The following is a 22632-nucleotide window of genomic DNA, read 5'->3' on the forward strand; positions in this document are numbered from 1 at the left end:
ACAACCACCTTCCCCCTCAAAAAGAAGTCAAGTATGGTGGTATACGCTGTAATGTCAGCAGTTGGGAAGTAGAAGCAGGAAGATCAGGAGTTCAAAGCCATCCTTAGCTACATTTCTCGTTCAAGGCCAGCCAGGGGGTACACCAGACTCTCTCAAATAAAATTTTATTTATTGTTTGTTTGCTTGGTTTCTCTGTGTAGCCTTGGCTGTCCTGGAACTCACTCTGTAGACCAGGCTGGCCTCAAACTCAGAGAACCACCTGCCTCTGCCTCCTGAGTGCTGGAATTAAAGGCATTCACCATCACCTGGCTCAAATAAAATAAAATTTTTTAAAAAGGAAGGAAAGAAGGAAGACATGGAAGGAAGAAGTGTATCTTAAATACTATGATCAGCATCGGTAAGAAAGACAGGATTAAACAGTTCAGTAAGAAAAAAGTGGCAAGAACAGAGTCCTTAATTAAGTCCATGATGTGTCTCATCCAAGGACGATATGAGTGGTCAGCAGTTATGATCAGCCTGCGTTTAGAAGGTGGGCAGGGTTATGGGTCAGCACCCCTAACCACCCAGACCCCAGCAGCAGAACTTGGCCTCATGAGAGGAACTCTCGGGGGAGGATGGGCCGCCCCTGCACACCTTGCTTCCCGAAGCTGTCCAGGCCCGCGGCCTGCGGGTCCACACTGTGAATTCTGCACAGGACTTGGTTCATGGCAGTGTATATGGCTTGCCGCTGGCGGGGCTCCAAGCCTGGCAGCGAGGGGTCTTTGTAGATGATGCCTGGGCAGTACTCCATCAAGTAGAAGGGGGTACCGATGATGCTGGCGGGGGACACAGATGGGGTTGGGCACTTCAGTGGCCGTCAGCCATGGTGCCCCTCAGTTTCTGTGAGGAGGGTTTGGGAGAGGGACGGAGCTCCCTCGCCTCTGAGTGCAAAGAACCGAGAGTGCCCATCCCCCACCCCCCCATGCCCACCTGTGTGTGCAAACAGCCAGCATGTTCTCACCTCTCCTTGGCCCATGTGTTGAAACCACTGAAGAGGCTTTAGTGTGATAATACTAAGACCGAATTGTTGAAGAGGAGGAGTTCTGGAGTCCTTCAGAACCGGCTTCACCTCCCACTTCTGCCCTTGACTAGCTGTGTATCCCAAGGAGACTTTCCAAGAAGCCTGTCTGAAGATTTTCATCTGGTTCTTTTGAGACAAGGTCTCACTGCACAGCATAGGTTGTCTATGAACCCTAGATCCTCCTGCCTCAGCCTCCAGAGGGCTGGAATTACAGGCCTGTGCCATTGTGCGTGCATGTGTGCGTGCGTGCGTGCGTGTGTGTGTGTGTGTGCGCGCGCGTGTGTGTGAGAGAACATAGTGAGGTGCACCACAGGGTCAGTTTTCTACTGTGTACAGCAGGCAGTTGGCCCACAAGCCTCGGGGATTCTCCTGTCTCTGCCTCCCATCTTGCTGCAGGAGCGCTGGGATTATAGGTACTCCCACTCTCTGGCCAGCCTTTACATGGGTTCTGGGATTTGAACTCATGTCCTTGTGCTGGGCAGCAAGCCCTTTTACCCACCGAGCCATCTCTCTGGCCCCAGTGATGAGTGGTGTCGGTTTGTATGATGTGACTATGTATTGCTCTGATTGGTTGATAAATAAAGCTGTTTGGCCAGTGGTGAGGCAGAATAGGATTAGGCGGGACATTCTAACTAGAGAGGAGGAAGGAGAAAGGAAGAGCAGAGGAGACACCAGCCAGGGAGCAGCAAACATGTAACGGCACAACAGGTAAAGCCATGGAAAACGTGGCAACATATAGATTAACAGAAATGGGCTGAGTTTAAATGTAAGAGCTAGTCGGCAGTAAGTCTGAGCTAACGGCTGAGCAGCTTTAATAATTAACATAAGCCTCTGTGTGTTTACTTGGGTCTGAGCGGCTGCGGACACAGGAAAACTTCCAGGTACACCCCAGTTGTCTTTTCCCCTTCCGTTTTATTTTATGTGTACAGCTGTTCTGCCTGCACTGTGTCTGAGCACCACGTGCCTGTGGAAGCCACAAGGGAGTGTTGGATCCCCTGGGACTGGAGTTACAGAGGGTTCCTTCTGCTTTTTCTCATCTGTAAAACTTACCCAGTTTTAAAATGAAGAGAACAAATACACAGAGGTCCTCGTGTGGCATCTACGCACACATGGGGCCGCTATCCGACATCCCTCCTTGTCCTGATGTTTTCTGCACCCTTATTTAAAGGCACTGAAGGCACATGTACTACCTTGTGGTGTTCAGTTAATTCGCCGCTATTTTTTTTTAATTTATTTATTTTAATTTCATGGGCATTTGTGTTTTACCTGTATGTATGTCTGTATGAAGATGTCAGATCTCCCTGAAAATGGGATGCCAGGCAGTTGTGAGCTGCCATGTGGTTGCTGGGACTTGAACCCTGGTCCCTGGAAGAACAGCCAGCGCTCTTAACTGCTGAGCCCTCTCTCCAGCCCCCTTGCTTTCAAATCATTAACCATCCGTTAGGACTAGAAAGTACTTTACTGCTCTAAAAAGCGGTTCTAAAAATTGTCCTGTGAGTCTGTCCTGACTTGAAACACATTCCTCTTTTTGGTTTTTTAGTGTGTGTGGGTGTCTGGCCCGCACGTATGTCTGTGCAGCACATGTGTGGCTGGTGCTTGCCGAGGCCAGAAGAGGACACCGGATCCCCTGGAACTGGAGTTACAGCTGTGAGCTGTCCTGTGCATGCTCGGAATAGAACCCGGGTGGTTCTGTGAGACTGGCAGACGCTCTTAACCGCTGAGCTATCTCATCTCTCCAGCCCCATCAGAGGCATCTTCGGAAGGACTAGCTCAGTCAGTAAAATGCTTGGATGCGCGAGCATGAGGATCTGAGTTTGAACCCCAGAACTCACAGAAAACAAAAGCACACCCCAAAGCAGGTCTGGTGGTGCATACTAGTGGTCACAGCATTGGAGAAACAGACAGGCAGGCAGGTCACTGGGGCTTTCTGGCCAGCCTAGAGAGCGTCAGGTCCCAGTGAGAGACCCTTTGTCAAACAAACAAGATGGCTCTTTAGGAACCACACTCAAGCTTGGCCTCCACATGCGTGCACACACGTATTCACTCACGTTCACGAACATGCGTACACACATGACATTCTTGGGAGTCAGCTCTGGTAATCCCAGCACTGTGGAGGCTGAGGCAGAAGAACTGTGACTCAGAAGTCAGTCTGGGCTACACAGTAAGACCCTGCCTCAAAAAATAGTAATAATAATAAATAAATGGGCATGTAAATTACTCCACATATATGAAGGGAACATGTGGCAAATATTAACAGCATTTTCATCCGAAGTATAAACAGATGTCTCCGGTGCTGTGTTTTCTTTCAATTGTTCTGTGTGCTTGGAAATCTTCCTAATCAAAAATTAAGGAAAAAGAGAGAGACTCAGCTGGGGAATCTGCTTCTTATGAACGAATGGTGCTTGCTTAGCACGTACACAGCCTGGGTCCCATCCCAGCACCACGTAAACAGGCTGCGTGCTGCATGCCGTAACCCTAGCACTCGGGAGGTGCAAGCAAAGAGATCAGCCATTCAGAGTCATCCCTGGATACAAATGTCTCAAAGACACACAGACAGACAGAGAGACAGACAGACAGACTGCTACAGCAGTTTAAAAGAGAAGAGCAGGGCACGGTAGTACACCCCTTTAATCCCACCTCTCAGGAGGCAAAGGCCAGCCTAGTCTACATAGTTCCAGGATAGCCAGAGCTAGAGAGACCTTGTCTCAACGAACAAACAAACAAAACATTTTAGACCACAGTTAAAAAAAAAATAACAAAAGCAAGCAACATGAAACTCAGTGGACTCTCTCTCTCTCTCTCTCTCTCTCTCTCTCTCTCTCTCTCTCTCTCTCTGTAGTATATACTGTTTAGTCATGAAAGGGTCTCTCTATGTAGCCTCCTGCCTCTGCCTCCCTAGTGCTGGGGTTACAAATGTACCACACTCAGCAAAGTGGGTATGTATTTTTGGAATGCTAAGAAAGCTATTTTGGATGTGGGTGTGCTTTCTGGGTGACAGAGTCTTAGGGCTTCTGGGGGAGGTGGCTGCAGCTGATTTTCTCAGCTCTCAGACATGGGCTCTTGAGTTAGCAAATGGGCTTTCCTCTCCTGCAGCCTGAGGACACAACGGGAAAATCCACAGATCTTTACCTTGAGTCTTCACAGAGTTCAAGGACGGTGGGGACAGGGACACCAGCATTCCCAAGGGCTTTCATTATCCTGCCAGAACAAATGAAAATACACTGTTGTGAGCAAATTGCTTTTCTTATTTAAAAAATGGTACATCATCGGGGTGGGTTCAGTTGGTACAGTGCCTGCCACACAAACACAAAGACATGTGGGGATTCCCAGAACCCATGTAAAAAGCTGAGCATGGCAGAATGTGCCAACCCCAGCCTGGGGCTGTGTTTGGGGAGAAGACAGGCAGATTTCTGAACTCATTGACTGGCATGGCTTCAGGTTTACTGGGAGACCTTTATGTCAAAACATTAAGGTGGATAAGCCACAGGGTGATGCACACCTATAATCCCAGCACTCGGAAGGCAGAGCCAGGTGCATCTCTGTGAGTTCGAGGCCAGCCTGGTCTACAGAGTGAGTTCCAGGACAGCCAGGGCTACACTGAGAAACTCTGTCTCGAAAACCCAAAAATAAATAAATAAATAAATAAATAAACAAATAAATAAATAAATAAGGTGAGTAACATGTTCTCATCTGGAGGAGACTGATAATCACAGTTTTAAAAGCTTCAGGGCAGTTGGGCATAGCGGCACATGCCTTTTGTCCTGGCACATAAGAGGCACAGGCAGGTGGATCTCTATGAATTCAATGCTAGCCTAGTCTATACAGTCTATACAGCCAGTGAGTCAGGAATACACAGGGTGACCCTGTCTCAGAACAAAAGCAGGGGGCGGGTGAGGCTGGAGAGATGGCTCAGTAGTTGAGAGAGAGTAGCTGAGAGTAGTGAAGAGCTTGCTTTGGCAAAGGACCCGAGTTCAATTCCCAGCACCTACATGGCAGCTCACAACCATGTGTAACTCCAGTTCCAGGGGAGCCAGCAGCACCTTCTGACTTCCACGGGTATGTGGTAAATGGACACACATCCATGCAGGCAAAACATTCATACACATAAAATAAAAAGAGTGTGTACTGCTATATTCTTCCGGAGGACCAAGTTGTTCAGCCCCCAACATCCACATGACAGCTCACAACCATCTGTAACTCCAGCTCCGGGGGACCTAACACCCTCTTCTTGCCTCCATGGGCAGTCTCCCCTCCACACACACACTTAAATATAAAATGTTCCTTTAAAGGAGGGAGAGTTGGGGCTGGGGATTTAGCTCAGTGGTAGCTCGCTTGCCTAGCAAGCTCAAGGCCCTGGGTTCGGTCCTCAGCTCTGGTGTGGTGGTGGGATGGGGAGAAAAAAAGAAAGGAGGGAGAGACTTCAGGGCGGTCTCACTGCGGCTGCCTTGACAGGTTAGGACTGAGCTGGTGTGCGGGGGACAGCAGCTGGACAACCACCCTCTGACCCCCAGAAACGTACCTGAACTCCCTCTCTATGGCATGGGCAGAGGGAAGGAGGGTCCCTGGGGGTTTCTTCCTCAGAACCAGCTGGCGGTCAGCCAGCCTGATGTAATACGTTGGATTTGACTGTCCATGGTCAAACTGAAGGATCTCCATGGGCCCTGCAGAGTTTGACAATACAGAGCACTCAGGGGGGATCCGGAACCCAGATCTGGACAGACGGGAACACTCCTTCTTCCCAGTGAGGTATGCCTCTGGGATGTCTGATTCCCTCCTGTACGGTACCCAGCAAGAGACGCTGCCCTCCCCATCCCAGGGTACGTCGACTGAGTCCCAGGCTTATACACTCAGAGTCTCACGCTGTTACAGGGCAGCAAAGGCCACCTCCTTAACACAGCGGTCACCTCTTCTCTCTGTTGGGTGCATTGCTCCTTGCCAAATCCTGCCTAGTGAACACAGGCCCTTGGCTTCTGTTTATCGGTCCTAGCTGTCACGGCAACACATCTGGCCCCATGGAATGTCCTATGCCTGAGATCAAAAGCGCCCTTGTATGTCCCTCACCATGTCCTTCCAAACCACGCCTGGCACTGACATGACAGCTGAGAGGAGCCATGTAGAGCCAAAGCTGCCTACAGGAGACACACTTTCCCAGCCTCTAGGCTAAGTTCTGCGGCTCTTTTGCAGGCTCTTGGAAGAGGCGGACCTCATACACCCCAGCTGCATAGTAAGATTTGTTCCACTTGGCAGGAGAGTGAGCAGGCATGGGAGTTGGCTGTTGGCTGGCATGGTCTAGGGGGCCCTTCAGCTCTGTGGGTGTGCTGCCAAGAAACCCAAGGCTACGAAACAGCATACTGTGAAACTATAAACAAGAGCCTTCGAGAGGGCCAGGCTGGGGGAAGGGACTCACCAGGAAAGTTTTCAAAGCTCGGAGATGCCATCTTTCAGAGGGTGGGATACAGAGAACAAGAGGACCGGGGAAGAGGAGTCGCCTTGCCACTTTTTTTTTTTTTAATTCATTTATTCATTATGTATACAGTGGTCTGCCTGCATGTATGTCTGCAGGCCAGAAGAAGGCATCAGATCTCATTATAGATGGTTTTGAGCCACCATGTGGGTGCTGGGAATTGAACCCAGGTCCTCTGGAAGAACAGTCAGTGCTCTTAACCTCTGAGCCGTCTCTCCAGCGCCAACCTTGCCACTTTTTAAATCATGCAGCCTTTTTTTTTTTTTTGTGGTGGTGGTGGGGACATAACCAGGGCCTCACCCACGCTAGGTAAGTGCTCTACCACTGAGCGGGATTCCCAGTCTCTAAATTCATATAACATACAGTCACCGTCTCAAACAGACTATTGTCACAAAAGTGACAGAACGGCTCACTGCACAGTGCATCTCCAAGCTCCCTCCTCCTCGGTGGCTAGTGGGCGGCAAAGGCTGCCCCACCAGGCTTGGAGATGGAGTACCGCGGTGGGAGGAGCCAACGCTCTTCAGGATCCATAACAGCACCCACATAGTCCACCCAGGGTGGGAAGTGACAACCACAGTGTGTGGGGAGAGCCCCTGAGCAGGAAAGCTTCCCTACCGGTGCCGTGGGTCCCCAGCAAGCCCTTCAGGTACTTCTCCAAGGCATCCTTCGGAATCTCCATGGCCTTCCTCACAGGACGCGTGTTGGGAATACCCCCGCACAACGGGAACCCCAGAAGGGCTTCCAGCTCCTTCACCGCTGTCTCGGGATGGTCAACCTCGTTCCAGAAAAAACAAAATCACAACTTGGTTCCCCTCAGCCTGGCCCTCAGCCTGCCTGTCTCCAGGAGGGCCACACCTTAGTAGCAGTTCTCAACCTTCCTAATGCTGCGCTCCTTTAATAAAATTCCCCATGTTGTGGTGACCCCCACCCAGAAACTTTTCATTGCTGCTTCATAACTTCATAATTCTGCCACTGTTATGAATCATGACGTAAATACCTGATATGCAGGATATCTGATGTGTGACCCCCGTGAAACGGCCATTTGGACCCCCCCCAAAGGGGTTGTGACCCACAGGTTGAGAACCCCACGGCCTTAGAGGGAAGTGCCCAGAAGTTGGTTCTCAGACAATGGCCGCTGGAGCCTTTGCTCAGCTCAGAGGAAGCACCATGAGTTTCCTCGTCCATCTAACCCCGAGCCTCGCCTTCACAGGAGAGTACCCATCCACAGGTTCTCAAGAGGCCGGGATGGGGACACACCCTACAATCTGGGAAGGTACGCTAGGAGGATCTGGAGTTCAAGGCTGGCCTGGGATACAAAGAGACGATCTAAAACAAATGAACAAACGAAAAGGCCTGTATCATTCTTTTTTTTTTTTTTTTTTTTTTTTTTTTTTAAAAGATTTATTTATTTATTATGTATACAGCATGTATGACTACAGGCCAGAAGAGGGCACCAGATCTCATTACGGATGGTTGTGAGCCACCATGTGGTTGCTGGGAATTGAACTCAGGACCTCTGGAAGAGCAGTCAGTGCTCTTAACCTCTGAGCCATCTCTCCAGCCCCGCCTGTATCATTCTTGCACAGAGGGCAGAGGGCTGGGCCGGAATGGTGGTTCTGTCTCTGCGGCCTGTGAGTCTGAAAACCCAGATGAACAAAACTGGCTGGGACACCCCCCCACCGCACACGGCGTCCACGCCTCACAGCCATGACCTAAAGTGACCCATGTGGCTGGTGGCTCCTGGCCCTTCCATCTAGAAAAGCTTTGCTCAGACAGTCTGCGCCAGACAAAGGCCACTTTCCACACACGGCCTCCCTCCCACACTGCAGGTAGGAGCAGCCGGTTCCAGATTTCCTAATTAGTCCAAAGCAGGATGGCTGCTCAAAAGGAGTCACCAAGGAGAGCTGCAGGCACAAACAGGACAAGATAACCCGGCCACGCCTGTGCTAACTAATCCTGGTGCACAGTAGGGGGTTCAAGGGATGATGTGGATTACCTTAATGGTGTGAATGCCCAGGCTGGCGGCTGCTTTCAGATTTGGTCCCAGGTCGTCCAGGAATATGGCCTCTGAGGGCTGCAGGTTCAGCCGCTGCAGGCACAGCTGGTATATCCTGGGGTCTGGCTTACAGATGCCTTCCAGGCAGGACTCCACCACCTGGGGGAGAGAGCGGGGCGGCCCTTGAGGTGCAGCTCCCACAGGCACACCGGCACAGGTTTGAGGGAAAGGAGATGGTGCAGGGTTATTTACTCTAACAGGAAGGGCTGTTATGTAAAAGGATGCTGCCTTCTTAAAGCGAGGGACTGGAAAGCCTGAGGACGCAACTCAGGGGCCACACTTAGTGCCAACCCCAAGGAAAAGGAGCCGGTGAACCTCACAATTGCCCATCACACCCTGGGAAAGGCAGGTAGGACTCAGGTCCTCAAGTTCTATGGAAAGCACCTTTACCCAGGGAGCCATCTCAGACAGCAGTGAGGTATTATGGGATGGCACCCATCTGGAGGTCAGCATCAGACAAGAGGTGGAGAGAGAGTCAGAAACCACATGACAAGTGAGGGCTGATGGGAATGTAAGTGCAGGTGAGGGCTTGAATGTGTGATGTAAAGAGGTCTCCACCTCATCAATGCTTGGCTATGAGCACAATTGTGCTGCAAGAGCCCATTTTTGCTGGATGTGGTAGTGAATGCCTTTAGTCTCAGAACCTGGAAGAAAACGGCAGGAAGATCTGTGTGCATTCCAGGCCCAGACTGGCCTATATAGCAAGTTCCAGGTTGCCAGGGCGATATGAGAACCTTTTTTTGTTGTTATTGTTTGTTAACACACACACACACACACACACACACACACACACACATAAAAGCAGGGAATTCAAGGAGAGCCAGTGCTATACCCCCCGAACAAACAGAAAAAAAAGACACAAAATAAAAATAAAAGACCATTTTAAACTTATTACCCCTAATATTACACCTAAACCTAATGTGGACAGGTGTGTGGGAAAAAAAAAAAAGACAAAAAAAAAAAAAAAATCAAACAAAAACCACTTACTGGAGACTGCTAGCAGGCAACATTTAAAGCTGTACCCAGACTGTCTTCATCAAATCCATCACCTTGTACTTACCACGTCAAACTGTTTCCGGTCCAGGGGCAAAAAGCTTTTCCCATTGGAGAGACAAAAATTATTGGTCAAGACTGCGGTCTGAAGGCCTCCCGCTCTGATCTGAGAGATGGCCTGTGTCATCACTGGGAATGGCTTGGTCACTGTTTCACTGGTCAGCAGAGAGAAAAATGAATCCACAGGCACGGAAGTCTTTGCCTGGAACAGGAGAGGAGACAGGAGAATTGGCAGGCATTAGAGTGTAGTGCCTCATGGTCTACCGGCAAAACTCCATTCCCAGCATCCTCCAGCTGCCCTGATGGAAGAGGCCAGCATAGGCTGGCTGCCCACGACTTTAGGGTTTGATTTGTATTTTCAGAGTTCTCAGCATATTGGGCCGACAAGCCCCAAATGCCCGGAGTCAAGTGACCTTCCTTCCTTAGCCTCCCTAGTAACCAGGAAAACAGGTACATGCCACTGGCCCTAGCTATGCTAGTCTTTAAAAATGCATGTAGAAGCTGGGCTTTAATTCAACCCTGGTAGGTGAAGGAGGGGGGGTCTCAGCTTTGATGTTAGCAAGGGCGGCAGAGAGACCCCTTCTCACACCCTGCTCAAACAAGAAAACAGAAAAGCAAACCCTTTGGGTTAGAACTAGAGTTAGAAGAGTTAAAATAGCCAGGGATGTGTCCCCACTCTGGTCACAAGAGTTCTTCTTTTCATCTTGGATTAACAGTCAAAAAAGTCAGACCAACAAATACATTAAGCTGGGCAGAGGTGGCGCAAGCCTTTAATCACGGCACTTAGGAGGCAGAGGCCAACCTGGTCTACAGTGTGAGTTCCAGGGCAGCCTAGGCTACAGAGAAACCCTGTCTCCAAACACAGAACAAAAAAAGAGGATACATTAAACTTTAAAGCCTGTTTATCAGATGTCTTTTATTAGTAGTAACCTACTGGATGGTTTTGTGTTGTGCATCAACCTTATGAACTTTAGTTTCTGAACAATTTTAGGGTCTTTTAAAGATTTTATTTATTTAAGTATTTTATAATATGCGTATGGGTGTTTTGCCTGTACGTATATATCTATATCTATATCTATGCACCATGTGTTGCCTGGAGCCCTCGGGGCCCAGAAGAGGGTGTTGGAACCCCAGAAGTGGAATTATAAATGGTTGTGACTATGTGGGTGCTGGGAATTGAACCCAGGTCCTCTGCAAGAGCAGCAGTGCTCTGAACTGCTGAGCCATCTCTCCAGCTCAATTTTCTTTTTTTTAAATTCTAATCTTTGTGGGTTTTGCAAACAATAGGATTCGAAATCTGCAAACGCCAAGTCTCGGAGGCCCAGGTCCATTTTATAATAGCTGTACTGAAATGTAACTAACACAGCAAGTCTGCCGAGGTAAGGCGTGCAGGTCTACAGCTCTTCTTTGTTTTTGAGACAGGGTCTCACTATGAAGCCATGGCTGGCCTGGCACTCACAGAGATCCCTCCGCCCTAGCCTCCCCAGAGCTGAGGCTAAAGGTGTGCACCATGCTCAGCTGTTTTATTTTGCTCAATCCTCCTCCCTTAGCCTCCTGACTATTGGGAATAGATACTACATCCAGATAATAGTTTGTTTTTTTTCTTTAAAGATTTATTTATTTATTACGTATACAGTGTTCTGCCCGCATGTATGCCTGCAGGCCAGAAGAGGGAGCCAGATCTCATTACAGATGGCTGTGAGCCACCATGTGGTTGCTGGGAATTGAACTCAGGACCTCTGGAAGAGCAGTCAGTGTTCTTAACCTCTGAGCCATCTCTCCAGCCCCCAGATAATAGTTTTTAAAGTCACAAAGTCACATAACCATCACCATTAAATGAGAACTTACTACCCTAAGAGAAATCAGCCCAGGAGCAATTTCTCCATTTTCTCTTCCTAGAAACCTAATGGAGCTTTTTATAGCTGCAGATTTAAACAACATGGCACCTCACCAGCAGGAACTCAGTGTCACCCTTTGACCTTTGACCTGTTAGCATAGTTTTGAGGTTTACTGTTGTTTTTAGTATTTTTTTATTTTACTTATTTATTTATTTATTTAATTTTTTTGGTTTTTCGAGACAGGGTTTCTCTGTAGCTTTGGAGCCTGTCCTGGACTAGCTCTGTAGATCAGGCTGTCCTCGAACTCACAGAGATCCACCTGGCTCTGCCTCCCGAGTGCTGGGATTACAGGCGTGCACCACCACCGCCTGGCTTAGTATTTTTTTAAAGTACATTTACTTATATGTGGGTGTGCAAGTGGCATCTTACACTTGTGGGTGTCAGAGCACAACTTTCAAGAGTCAGGTTCCTCCCTCCCATCACTTTGATTCCGGCAAGTGAACTCAGGTCATCAGGCTTGGGAGCAAGCACTTTTGCGGGCTGCGCTTTCTTGCAAGCTCCACTGTAAATTTTTTGTTTGTTCGTTTGTCTGTTTGTTTGTTTTTTGAGACAGGGTTTCTCTGTTTAGTTTTGGTGCATATCCTGGATCTCGCTCTGCAGACAGGCTGGCCTCCAACTCACAGAGATCCGCCTGCCTCTGCCTCCCAAGTGCTGGAATTAAAGGCGTGCGCCACCACTGCCCGGCAAATATTTTTGAGCATATGACTCGGCAGCATTAAACACACTTTCATTGGTGTCGACCATCATACTGTCCTTCCATGGAACTTATTTACTATTTTTTAAATTGTATTTCAGTGGAACTATGAAGGTTATAGAAGTTACTGTAAATGAAAAGTTTAGAATAGTGCATAGTGTAGAGAAGGTGGTCAATGTTTATTGATTGAATAAGCTTATGGCTCAAGCCATTATGCTGATGGCTGGTGTTTCAGTGTCTACTGTGGCTTACAGGAAAGGGCACAGTTATTTATTCATACTCAGACTCAAAGCTGAAATGCCCCGGCATGGAAGGAGTAGCTTAAAAACAGAAAGACAGGCTATTAGGTTTTAATTTTAGTACATTTAAATCAATATACAGCAGAATGCTAGCATATTCGAGGCAAAAGGGAAAATATAAAAAAGCTAGACATGGGGGCTCATGCCTGTAACCTACGTCCCTGGGAGGTGGATGCAGGAGGATTAGGAGTCCACGGTCATCTTGGGCTACAGAGTGAGTTCAAGGCTGCTGTGGGCTACACACCTTGTCTCAGCACCCCTCCCCCGAAAAAGGAGAAGAAAAGGAAACAGGGAGAGAAATGTTCATCACTCACGATTTCAGAGCACACTCTCCTGAATTCTTCCAAGAAGGCCTCTGTAGTCATCTCTCCTCTCATAAACCTCATCCAGGGTCCGCTGTCGCCGTCTCTGATCAAGGCCTTCACTACAGTTCCAGAAGGAACACGATTCTGCACCTCCCACTCTGTAGGACACAACATTCACAGAATGAGGAACAAGAAATGGCTGGGGTTTGGGGAGCGTGGGAGTAACTGCCCCCGGTCTTGTGGCATCACTGTGGTGGCTGCTGGTGCTCCTGGGACGTCTGGACTCTCACTTTGACATCAGGAGGGTGCAGGACTAACACAAACAGGGCTCAGGGCTGCTCTGGGCCCAGCCCCACTCCCGCATGACTTTCCTGCAGAGGCCAGAAAAGGACATCAGATCCTCTGTAGCTGGAGTGGCAGGTGGCTGTGAGCCATGGGGCTGGGAACAGAACTCAAGCCCTCTGCAGGAACAGAAGGTGTGCCTTACCACCCAGCCATCTCTCCAGCCCATATCTTGTGTTTTGAAGCACCTTTTCTGAGAAAGTGGAGCCTGTGTCTTGAGAATATTTGGCAATATGGGAAGGTATATAGAGAGAAGTGAGCTTCAGAACCGTTGTCAGGAGAGCGTACACACGCAGAGCACAGCGAGGCCTTACACGCAAGGCTTCCTTAGCGCTGAGCACTCTGAAGGGCACAGCCTTTCTGTGCGTCCCAGAGTTGGCAAGCATGTGAGGAGTCTGGCACCCTCATGTACTGGCCTTGGATGTAAACAAGTACAGCCTCTGGAAAGCAATTTGGCAGTTTCGGTCAAAATTCCTCAATGTATGTTTGATGTCATAATTTTCACTTCCAGGAATTTCTTCCAGGTATATTTACAAAGCAAGAGAAGGTTATGTACAAGTTCATGGCATTGCTGGCAAAGGAGAGTTTACAGGTTGGGGATTTAGCTCAGTGGCCCTGGGTTCGATCCTCAGCTCCAAAAAAAAAAAAAAAAAGAGTTTGCAAGGTTCATGTGTATGGATAAAGGGCTTGTCATGTCAGTTATGATTATGGCTCAGGGGCCACCTCAGTCTCTCTGGCTTCTCGGGTTTTGTTTCTTCACTAGGATTGAACACAAGGCGAGCATCCTATGAGAGGTGTACCCTAGCCTCCTACCTGCTGAGTCTTCCTGGAATGCAGCCATACCCGTGCTTAGGCGACCAGCTCAGAAACTCACTTGTGGCAGAGGTGGTACAGCTCATAAAACTGACACAGTCCTCCAAGGAAAAGCTTGCTCACCCTGGTAGTAAACCTACGCCTACTGACGTGAACGTGTACGGAAGGGCAGGGGGTGGGGGGAGGGCTCCAATGTAGAGTGTGTGCTTAGCATGTACAAGACCCGCCTAGATCCCAGCACCATGAAAAAGAAAAGTTGGCAAAATAGTCTACCAGGTAGAGAAAAAAGGTAGAGAGCAGTCTGTACAGGATGTTCTAATGTGTGCGTGCATGTACACATTTTCTACTGCACCGTCAGGCGTCAATGGATACGGTCATAGATACAAGTGTTCGCAGGGAAAACAAGAAACTTTTCTCAATGTAACTACTCACAGAATTCTGAGACCTACTAGAAACGGAGGGCGCAGCAGCAAGTTTCCTTTGCACTTACATGCTTTCCCTTATTTGTGTGTGTGTACGCACACACATGTGAAGTCAGGATGACAACCTCTGGTGTCATCCTCGGGAATGCCATCCTTCTCCTTTAAGGCAGGGCTCGCCCTCACTGGAGCTCTCCAATCAGGCTAAACTGGCTGGCCATCCAGCCCGGGGATCCTCTGGCCTCTGCCTACCCTACTCTGCTGGGATCACCAACACAGGCCACTGCACTCAGCATTTTCACATGGATTCCAGGGACATAGCCCAGAGTCTCGTGCTTCTGAGACAAGCACCTCACCTACCGAGCCCCCTCCCCAGCCATTCACTCAATATTCATTTAGCCTGAGTAGGAAATAAATGAGGTTGGTACAATTGGGTCTATAGCCCAGGCTGACCTCAAACTCACTCTGTAGCCCAGGCTGGCTTTGAACTCTCAGTGATCCTCCTGTCTCAGTCTACCAAGTGTTAGAAAAGAACTTCCTTTTTCTGTTGTTGTTTTGGTTTTTCGAGACAGGGTTTCTCAGTGTAGTTCTCGCTGTCCTGGAACTCATTCTAAAGACCAGGCTGTCCTCAAACTCACAGAGATCCATTTTCCTCTGCCTTCCAAGTAGAAAAGAAATTAAAGAATTTCCTTCTTTTTTGGGGGTGGGGTGGGAGTATCAAGACAGGGTTTCTCTGTGTAGCTTTGGAGCCTGTCCTGGATCTCTCTCTCTGTAGCCCAGGCTGGCTTCGAACTCACAGAAATCCACCTGGCTCTGCCTCCCGAGTGCTGGGACAAGGCTTGCGGCACCACCGCCCAGCAGAAAAGAATTTCTTAACTAAGACTTGAAAGTCTACAGTTATAAAGACAGAAAAACCCACAGATGTTCTAATGGTATTTTAAAAATGCAAATTTTAGTATGGATCCTTTCTCAAAAGGAAAGGAACAAAAAATTCTCAAAAATATTAAAAATAAATCAAAAGATGGGGGCGGGGTCAGAGAGATGACTCAGTAGTTAAGAGTATTTACTGCTCTTGAAGAGGACCCAACTTTAGCTTCCACAGACACCTGCACACACATAAACTTAGGCGGGCACACACAAGTGCATATAAATTAAAAATGATGAATAAATCTTCAAAAACATCAAAAGCTGCTCCTCAATATAAGTGACAAAAGGCTCTTACTCAAGTTCAGCAGAAACACCAGGAGCTTGGGCTGGAAAGATGGCTCAGCAGTTAAGAGCACTTGACTACTCTTTCAGAGGACCCAGGTTCAATTCCTAGCATCCACATGGCAGCTGTAACTCCAGTTCCATGGGATTTGACACCCTCATAATACATGTAGGCAAAACAACAATGCACATAAAATAAAATAAATTACATATACATATATATGTATATATGAAATGTTAGGAACTTACAGAAAAAGAAATCTAAGTGACCTATTTACATATTAAAAAGAGGCAATCAGAGAACATGGAATATTAGAATAATATAGAATGACTGCTCTCTTAGCGGTACTAGGTGTGTGCCCTGAGTAAGAGTCCTGGCTGTCCTGGAACTCGCTCTGTAGACCAGGCTGTCCTGGAACTCACAGAGATCTGCCTGCCTCTGCCTCCCGAGTGCCCAGCCGGATTTGCTTCTTTCTTCACTCAGTTCAGCTTAAATGAGTTAGTTAATCTCTAAGGGTTAGAAATGATAAACTATGGACTTGTGCTGGGTTAGTTTTATGTTGAGTTAATTCAAGCTAGGGTCATCGGGGAAGCAAGAATCCCAGTTACGGAAATGCCTCCATCAGACTGTTCTGTGAGGGGGGGGGTTTGAAAGAAAATGGCCCCCAAGGCACTAATGGGAGGTGTGGCCTTGTTGGAGTAGGTGTGGTCACTGTAAGTGAGCTACCCAATTAAATGCTTTCCTTTATAAGAGTTGCTGTGGGCCAGGCAGTAGTGGCGCAAACCTTTAATCCCAGCACTCGGGAGGCAGAGACAGGCGGATCTCTGTGATTTCTAGGCCAGCCTGGGCTACAGAGCGAGATCCAGGAAAGGCACCAAAACTACACAGAGAAACCCTGTCTCGAAAAACTGGAAAACAAAAACAAAAACAAAAAAAACCAAACCGGTTGCTGTGGTCATGGTGTCTCTTCACAGCAGTAGAAACCCTAAGTAAGACAAGTTGGTACCAGGGACTGGTGGATTGTTGTGAAAGGCCAGACCATGTTTTTATTTAGAAGAATTTGGACTTTGGAGTTTGGGTTAGGCAACAGTGGAATGCTTTAAGCAGTGCTTAATGGGCCATACCAGTAGAACATGGAAGACAGTGGTGCTAAGAGTGATTTGAACTGTGGGGGGATGGCTAGCTCAAGAGATTTAAGAGGAGAAGACTATTAGTCTGTTGCCTAGAAATCATTCTTGGGATATTTTGGGGAAGAATGTGATTATTTTTTTGCCCTTGTCCAAAAAGTTTGCCTGAGACTAAAGTGAAGAGTTTTGAATTAATTCTTTTGGCAGAGGAAATCTCAAAACAGCCTAGTATAGAGTATGTTTACTAGTGGTAACTCTAATGAAGATATAGAATGAAAAGGAATAAGATGAGCAAATAAAAATACAAAATGTACAGATTGAGAACAGGGGCACCAGGAAGTGTAATGGAGCTAAATTCTGTGTTCAAGGAGATAAACAGATTAAGAAATGGAATAAAGTGAGTGGTGATCTCAGGGTAAGATCCCACCCAGCTAAGTTTCCAACTTTTGAAAAGGAATTAAAGAAAAGATTAGAGCCGGGTGTGATAGCTCACACCTTTAATCCCAGCACTGGCAGATCGCTGAGTTTGAGGCCAGCCTGGTCTACAGAGCAAGTTCCAGAATAGCCAAGCCTAGGCGGTGAAGGTGGAAAACAGAAAGCTGGTGACGATGTAATTGAACTTGAATGAGGGCGCCATGTTCCAGCCCTAGTAAGCAGCAGAACTTGGCCGCTTCAGCCACATGGTTCTGGAGTTAAGGATAGAAGTAAGGGGTTATAGAATCTCCCATCATGACTAAGGAAATGAGCTGAGGCCAGGCATGTGTCAGGGGTGTCCCTGAATGGAGGCCTAGGGAGGTCATTGAATGAAGCTGTGAAGTTGAAGCCTGATTGCCTTGGAGACCCCATGATGTTGGAGATGCCAGTGACAGGGGATACCTGCTGAGGAGAGCTGCTAACAGGGAGTGGAACCAGCGCCAGAGAAAGAAGTGTTTCAGTCAACAAAACTGAACAGAGTTGGAGATCTGACAAAGCGTTTGACATTAGACATGGAGATACAGAGTTTGGAGTTTGCCCAGCTGGGATTTGGTCTTGCTTTGGTCCATTACTTCCTCCCTATGCTCCCGTTCCTACATTTTGGAATGGTGATGGATATCCTGAGCCATTATGTGTTGGAAGTGTGCGATCTAATTTTTTATTTTAATTTTACAGGGGAATACAGTTAAGAGATTGCATGAATCTTAGAAAAGACTTTTAACTTTAGACCTTTAAATAAGTTTGAGACTGTTGTAGACTATGGGGACTTTTGAAGTTAGACTGAATGCATTTTTGCATTATGATATGGCTATAAGGCTTTGGAGGCCAGGGAGTGGAGTGTGATGATTTGAAAGAAAATGGCCCTCAAAGGGAGTGGCAATAATGGGAGGTGTGGCCTTGTTCGAGTAGGTGTGGTTTTATTGGAGGAAGTGTGTCACTATAGAGGTGGGCTTTGAGGTCTCATATATGCTCAAGCCAACAGCAGCATCTCAGACCACTTCCTGTGGCCTACAAGATGTTGAACTCTCAGCTACCTCACAAGCACCATGTTTGCCTGCATGCCGCCCACCATGATGATAATGGACTGAACCTCTGAACCGTAAGCCACCACCCCAATTAAATGTTTTCCTTTATAAGAGTTGCTGTGGTCATGGTGTCTCTTCGCGGCAATAGAAACCCCGACTGAGACAGTAGGCATGTCTGTGGGGGCGTTTTCTAAACTAGTGACTGATGTAGCAGGGCCCCGCCCACTGTAAATGGTGCCACCTCTGGGCTGATGGTCCTCTGCTTCGGTTCCTGTCTCCAGTTCCTGCCCTGACTTCCCTCCATGATGGACTCTGCCTGGGACACGGAAGTCAAATAAAGCCAACTCCCCGCCACCCCAAGTTGCCTTTGGTCATGGCGTTTATCACAACAATTAGAAGCGGGTGAAGACAGGACCGCAACAAGAAACCTGTTTTCCTTGCATTGAAAACCCAAGAGTGTGGTCCACGGCAGGCAGGGCTCTGGGACCTTTGGGTTCTCCTCTCCTCCCCTCTTCCCCCATGTTTTCCTGCAGTGATGCGAACGGACCCAGGGCCTTGTGAGTGCCAGGCCAACACTCTACCACTGAGCTACATCCCAGCCCCAGGACTGGACCCCCAGTGTGTCTCAACGCCTGAAGTCTTTACCTTCCGGCTCCTGTTTGGAAATCCTAGGCCATCTTTGACTGTAGCTGTGAGCTCACAATGAAGTCAGACGGTGTACAACAAAAACCCCAGAGCACACCAAGGCTTGAGCGCTGGCTGTGGGGAGGTGCAGAGATGCACCGGGACGGCTTCAGTTTTGTAGCTTCGATGGTTGAGAACTTCGATTGTGTGCTTTCTCTCTGTCTGTTACTTGTTCTACTCGGTTTTGAGGGAGGAAAGGCTTACTTGGCTCACAGTTTCCGAGGCTTCAGTTCATGGGCAGGAAGGCATGGTACAGCCCAACAGCTCACATCATGGCAGCCGGGGGGCAGAGAAAGCTCCATGTGTTATTTCTTTAGAGACAAGGTTTCCTATAGCCAAGGCTACCATTGAACTAGCCGTTTGGCTGAGGATAACCTTGAACACCTGATCGTTCTGCTTCCACTTCCCAAATGCCACACCAGGTTTATAAGAAGCTAGGGATTGAACCCAGGGATTTGTGCATGCCGGGGAAGCGCTCTACCAACTGAGCTACAGTATTTTTTTTTTTTTTTGGGGGGTTTTTCGAGACAGGGTTTCTCTGTGCAGCTTTGCGCCTTTCCTGGATCTCGCGCTGTAGACCATGCTGGCCTCGAACTCACAGAGATCCGCCTGTCTCTGCCTCCCGAGTGCTGGGATTAAAGGCGTGGGCCACCACCGTCCAGCCGAGCTGCAGTATTTTTTGTAGACCGTATCATTTAACTCTCCCCTGAGTCCCAAGGAAGAAGGGCCTGTTATTAGCCCTAATTCAATGACAAGGCATCAAAGGCTCAGAGAAGTTGAAGAACTTGCATTAAACACTGCCATTAACCAGAGCTTAGAATTTGACTCCACGGCCTGTCTGTCTCCCCTACCACCCCCTTTTCCTACTTCAAACCCCCCAAAAGGGAAAGAGTAACAACAAGCTTACCAGCAGCCACTGTCCCTGGAGAAGGCACTAGAACTCCCCCCATGTCAAAAATGACGGCTCTGTAGCTGTGGCCTCCAGAATGTGTCCAGCGTTGGACTCCCTGCTGCCTGCCCAGGGTACTTTTCATGGCAGCCGTCCTCCATGCCCAGTGGAGAGCAGAAGGCTGGAAAAGCCTCCTTATGCTCATGGTGAGGCTGAGGCTGTGTGGGAAGAAGGTACAAGGAGCTTGATCGAGCTTCCATCCAGGCTCTATCCCTGAATCCGGGTGCCACCCACATGTCTCCGCTGATGCCCGATGGACACTTGAGCCCCACTCACAGCTGGCCTCAACGACTTCACCAAGGTGCCCTTTACCCCTCAACATCTATATCCATAGAAAAAGGGTATTGATCCCTGACTCTCCTTAATCCCAATTCAGCTGGCTCAGCTCTGCCTGCTCTTCCTCCCGAGCATCTCCATCTCCAGGCTTCTGTCACTGCAGCAGTCTCTTCAGGGATGCTGACGGCCCCTCTGCCTCCTTGCAAACCTCCTTCCAACCTTCCTCCCTCGTCAGCCAGAGGAACCCTTCAGAACTGCAGATGTGATCACATGTAACCCCATTTTTCCTTGGTTTTCAGAGACAGGGTTTCTCTGTGTAGCCCTGGCTGTCCTGGAACTAGCTCTGTTTACCAGGCTGGCCTCCAACTCAGGTTTCTGCCTGCCTCTGCCTCCAGAGTGCAGGGATTAAAAGCTTGCACCACCACGCCTGGTTTAACCCCATTTAAAACCTTCACTGGAGGGGCTGGAGAGATGGCTCAGAGGTTAAGAGCACTGACTGCTCTTCCAGAGGTCCTGAGTTCAATTCCCAGCACCCACATGGTGGCTCACAACCATCTGTAATGAGATCTGGTGCCCTTTTCCATATACATAATAAATAAATAAATAAATTTAAAAAAAAAAAACAACCTTCACTGGAAATGCTGAGGCAGGATTGGTTGCCCAGGATTGGCTAGCCCGGGCAACTTAAAGAACCTGTGTATTAGTAACCATTTCCATTGCTGTGACCCACTCCCTAACAGAAGCAGAAGCAGCACAAGGGAAGGATTTGTTCTGGCACACGGTTTCAGAGACCTCAGTCCATAGCTGCATGGCTCCATGCACTTGGCCAGAACATCATGGTGGTAGGAAGGTATCTGCTTCATGGCCAAACAGGACACAGATAGAGAGAATATAGGAAATAGCCAGGGCAAGAGGCCAGGACATACACCAGTGACTTGCTTCTTCCGGCTGGGCCCCACCTCTCTAGATTCATCAGCTCCCAACAACGTGATCACATTATGAATCCATCAGGGGTCAATTCACTGATTGGGTCCAGAGCCCTCAGAAGAACACTGTCTCTGGATCCCTTCACCAGAACACCAAGTTTCCTAACTTTGGAGGTCTTCTTAATCAAGCATAAGAAATTGGGCTTTTATTGGGGTTTGCTGATGCACACCTTTTATCTAAGCCCTGGGGAGAAGAGGCAGGGGATCTCTGTGAGTTCCAGGCCAGCCAGGGCTACCTAATGAGGCCCTATCTTAAACCAACAAACCAACAAACAAACACACCCCAAGTAGAAACAAAGGAACTCACCAACACACAAAAACCAAAAACCTGAAAAAGGAATCTTTTATCTCCTTTCTTTTTGAGATGGGTCTTGCTCTGCTACCTAAGCAATCCTCATGCCTCAGCCTCCCCAGGTATCTGCTATGGCAGGCACATATCGACCTCTCTACCCAGCTAACATAAGACTCTAAAGTGGTAAATATTTAAAATGGCATGATGTACTTAGTAATCAAAAATTTGACCCGCCAGTCATCTGCACTCAGGTGAACACACACACACACATACACATCTAATCAAAAATTATCTGTTTTAAAATTAATTTACTCAGCTGGGTGGTGGTGGCCCACATCTTTAATCCGAGCATTTGGGAGGCAGAGGCAGACGGATCTCTGTGAGTTCAAGGCCAGCCTGGTCTACAGAGCGAGTTCCAGGACAGCCAGGGCTACACAGAGAAACCCTGTCTCAAAAAACAAAACAACCCCAAACTTGCCTGGCGTAAGTGGCGCACACATCTAGTCCTAGAACTTGGGAGGCAGGGGCAGGTGGATTATTTGTGCGTTCGAGGATAGCTTGGCCCACATAGTTCCAAGACAGCCAGAGCTACTACACAGAGGAAACCCAGTCTCGGAAAACCACCAACAAAGCCAACCTGAAGGCTGCTGAGCTTTCTTTCAGTATCACTTCTCTCCGTGCCAAGGTCAAAGTCTAGGCAGGCTGAGATGACAGGCTTCTGCTACCACCCCTGGGTAGTGGGGACTGCTGGGAACCCGACGCTGGCCTTTGTACACACTAGGCAAGCACTTTACCTCGCATCTCTCCGGGCCTTGGCACCTGCTGTGCTGGTAGTCCAGGGCCCTTTCCCCTACTTCATCTGCCTGGTGAATTTCCACTCATTTCCACACCTCAGCCTTGCCTTCTTCTCCGCACATCTTACGTCTTTTCCCAAGCTGACTCTGGCAGGGTTGGGGTGGGTTATTTCCCACCCTCACTCTTACAGTTCCATACCTTTAGTGCGGTGTTTACCCCCATCACAGGGTAACTGCTCTATCTGCTCCTATAGCAAAGCTCCGTAAGGCAAGGACTGTCTTAAGCATCCTTGAGACATCCATCCCCTGGGGCTTGGGACTGATTCTAGAGTCAGAGCAGCTCCTCAGGATAAATGAGCTAAAGGATGAATAAACAGGGTAGACCAGAGAACAGCAGGGAGTGGTGATGCAT

At 48.5% G+C, this 22632-nt stretch overlaps 1 protein-coding gene across 2 annotated transcripts in view; it reads right to left on the reverse strand.

Annotated features, from left to right (window-relative positions):
• Positions 1-22632, reverse strand: part of Acad10 (acyl-CoA dehydrogenase family member 10) — a 48660-nt gene that overhangs the window by 17052 nt on the left and 8976 nt on the right. For both annotated transcript variants that reach the window (XM_059248775.1, XM_059248776.1), the window contains exons 2-9: positions 19831-20030; positions 12839-12987; positions 9641-9835; positions 8521-8679; positions 7140-7299; positions 5580-5721; positions 4190-4258; positions 634-815 (exon numbers count right to left, since the gene is read on the reverse strand). In XM_059248775.1, the coding sequence (XP_059104758.1) occupies positions 634-815; positions 4190-4258; positions 5580-5721; positions 7140-7299; positions 8521-8679; positions 9641-9835; positions 12839-12987; positions 19831-20017 (1243 nt within the window). In that variant the 5' untranslated portion in view covers positions 20018-20030. The remainder of the gene's footprint in view (positions 1-633; positions 816-4189; positions 4259-5579; positions 5722-7139; positions 7300-8520; positions 8680-9640; positions 9836-12838; positions 12988-19830; positions 20031-22632) is intronic.

The sequence above is a fragment of the Peromyscus eremicus genome, chromosome 23 (genome assembly GCF_949786415.1).
Source record: "Peromyscus eremicus chromosome 23, PerEre_H2_v1, whole genome shotgun sequence".
Lineage (NCBI taxonomy): Eukaryota > Metazoa > Chordata > Mammalia > Rodentia > Cricetidae > Peromyscus > Peromyscus eremicus.